General features: G+C 49.7%; 1 protein-coding gene across 1 annotated transcript in view; it reads right to left on the bottom strand.

Moving 5' to 3' along the window:
• The window catches only part of WDR88 (WD repeat domain 88), a 46,520-nt gene that overhangs the window by 14,446 nt on the left and 28,843 nt on the right, over positions 1–3,231 (bottom strand). The window contains exon 8 of the mRNA XM_011948832.1: positions 1,324–1,406. Coding sequence (XP_011804222.1) covers positions 1,324–1,406 — 83 coding nt within the window. The remainder of the gene's footprint in view (positions 1–1,323; positions 1,407–3,231) is intronic.

The raw sequence follows: 3,231 nt of genomic DNA, 5'->3' as shown, positions 1-3,231 counted from the left end.
CGCCCGGCCAATTTTTGTATTTTTAGTAGAGATAGGGTTTCACTATGTTGGCCAGGCTGGTCTCGAACTCCTGACTTCCAATGATCCTCCAGCCTCAGCCTCCCAAAGTGCTAGGATTACAGGCATGAGCCACTGTGCCCAGATGACAGAGAGACTTTAAGCACGGAGAGGTTTAACATTCCATTTTAAGCTGTTTGTTTGCTGTGAGTAAACTCGCTTTGTCTCCCCAAGTCCTAGGAGAAGACAGCTCAGATAGACCAGCCCCAGGGACCTGAACATGGGCTGCTCAAGGACACATGTCTACTTTGTGTCCCTGGGGACAGAAAGACCAAGAACTAGGGATGCACGCATTCACAGCCACAGGTGACAGTGAGATCGTGAAACCAGGGAGTGTGCAGAAATCCTGGCGTGCGGGGCCCCGTGGGGGAACAGGGACACAGCGTGAGGCAATCGTGGGTTCTTGCTGTGTTGGATAACACATCCCCTTATCATAGAGCCACTCTGAGTTGGGGCTCCTCTCACTTGTACCCCAGAGCATCCAGTTGACATCCCCATTTTGGAGCCCCACGCTTTCTGTGCATGCCTCACTATGGTATGCATCCCTCTTCATGGTAATTTCTGGTTTTTGTTTGTTGTTTTGTTAGAGACAGAGCCTCGCTCAATCACCCAGGCTGAAGTGCAATGGCACAATCTCAGCCCACTGCAACCTCTGCCTCCCGGGTTCAAATGATCCTCCCACCTCAGCCTCCCAAGTAGCTGGGACTACAGGTTCGCACCACCACACCCGGCTCATTTTTGTATTTTTAGTAAAGACAGGGGTTTCACCATGTTGGCCAGGCTGGTCTCAAACTCCTGACCTCAGGTGATCCGCCCACCTCAGCCTCCCGAAGTACTGGGATTACAGGTGTGAGCCACCGTGCCCAGCCCTGCACAGTAACTTCTGCTGTTCTTGGACACTCCCACCTCGGGGTTTTTGCATCAGCTGTTCCTTCTGCTTGGACTGCCCTTCTTCTTCAAGATCCCCACTTATGCAGTCCTTTCTGTGCTCAGCTCAAACACCTCCTTCTCCGGGAAGCTCTCCCTGCCTGTGCAGTGTGGATGGGTCCCCCGTAACTGTCACCATCATGTCACCCTGTTGTGGTTTCTCCATTTCACTCCTCACTGTCAATGGTGTGTTTGCTGGCTTCCTGTCTGTCCTTCGTCAGCCCACAGAGGCATCTAGACCTGTGTCGCCCATGGCTGCATCCCCAGCACCCAGCACTGAGCACGGGAAGGACTCAGGAGGGAAGTTCAGATCCTCGATCTCATGCTGGCCACATGTACCTTCAAGGAGAGCTTCCGGTAGCCTTCTGCTACGTCCCAAATAGCCACAGTCCTATCAAATCCTCCAGAAATGAGAAAAGAGCCTGAAACAGAAAATGAAACGGTGGAGATGGGGGTCATATTTCTAAGCCAAGTGAGCCCAAAGCCAGCTGAAGATGCCTTGGCAAGGTGCCACCTCAGCTCATTCTGATGACACTGAAACCCCTTCCTGGGGTGGCTCCATGACCCCAAGCCAATTACAGCTGATTCTCATCATTCACGGTAGTTATGTTCTATGACAGGGGTCCCCAACCCCTGGGCCACAGACTGGTACCAATCCATGGCCTGTTGGGAACTGGGCCACACAGCAGACAGTGAGCAGCGGGCAAGCGAGCCAAAGCTTCATCTGTATTTACAGCCACTCCCCATCGCTCATATTACCACCTGAGCTCTGCCTCCTGTCAGATCAGCTGCAGCATTCGATTCTCACAGGAGCATGAACCGTATTATGAACTGCACATGCGAGGGATCTAGGCTGTGCACTCTTTATGAGAATCTAATGCCTGATGAATCTGTCACGGTCTCTCATCAGCCCCAGATGGGACCATCTAGTTGCAAGAAAACAAGCTCAGGGCTTCCACCGATTCTACATGATGGTGACTTGTATTTCACTGTATATTACAATGTAATAATAATAAAAATAATGGGCACAATAAATGTAATACACTTGGATCATCCTGAAACCATCCCCCACACCTCCCATTTGTGGAAAAGTTGTTTTCCATGAAACCGGTCCCTGGCACCAAAAAGGCTGGCGGCCTCTGTAGTTTTTGCAGACACTAAATTAGCAAATACTGAACCATCACTTCTAGGGGAAATACAGGGTCAGGTTCCTGTGAGCCTCTGGTCACATTCTCATCAGTTGATCAGTACATAACCTTGTTTTATGTGTGTTTCTGTTTAAAGACACTTTATTGCACATATACTGTTGATTTGTTTACATCGAACTCACAGCCAACAGCTATAACTCATGCATGAATGGATGCATGCATTTTCTCCATCATAGCGCTCTTGCACTTAGGAACAGTAAACAGCACTTCAGAACTGTGGTTAGGGATCATTTTATTTATTATTTATTTATTTATTTAAGTTTAGAGACAAGGTCTTGCTCTGTTACCCAAGCTAGAGTGCAGTGGTGCAATCCTAGCTCATAGCAGCTTCAAACTCCTGGTCTCAAGCGATCCTCCCACTTCAGTTCTCCAGTAGCTGGGACTACAAGCAGGTGCCAGCACACCTTTTTTGGTAGAGATGAAGTCTCACTATGTTGCCCAAGCTGATCTCGAACTCCTGAGCTCAAGCAATACTCCCACCTCAGCCTCCCCAGCACGGAAATTCAAGCTGTGAGCCACCACACATGGCCAAGGGAGCCATTTTACACAGGAAAATCACCAAAAAAAAAAGCAAAAGAAAGCCTGGGTGTGGTGGCTCACGTCTGTAATCCCAGCACTTTGGGAGGCGGAGGCAGGCAGATCACATGAGGACAGGAGTTCAAGAACAGCCTAGCCAACATGGTGAAACCCCATCTCTACTAAAAACACAAAAATTAGCCAGGCATGGTAGTGCACACCTGTAATCCCAGCTTCTTGGAAGGCTGAGACAGGAGAATCACTTGAACCCAGGAGGCGGAGGTTGCAGTGAGCCAAGATTGCGCAACTGCACTCCAGCCTGGGCAACAGAGGGAGCAAAACAAACAAACAATCAAACAAACGGTGGCACTAAATAGACCACATAAAGGACATTTTACCACGTGGGAGGTGAAACAAGAAGGCAGAGTGTGGCTCAAGCCTGTAATCCCAGCACTTTGGGAGGCTGAGACGGGTGGATCACGAGGTCAGGAGATCGAGACCATCCTGGCTAACACGGTGAAAC

This window comes from Colobus angolensis, unplaced genomic scaffold (assembly GCF_000951035.1).
Source record: "Colobus angolensis palliatus isolate OR3802 unplaced genomic scaffold, Cang.pa_1.0 Scaffold107, whole genome shotgun sequence".
NCBI lineage: Eukaryota > Metazoa > Chordata > Mammalia > Primates > Cercopithecidae > Colobus > Colobus angolensis.
This window is presented reverse-complemented; position numbering and strand designations above follow the sequence as displayed.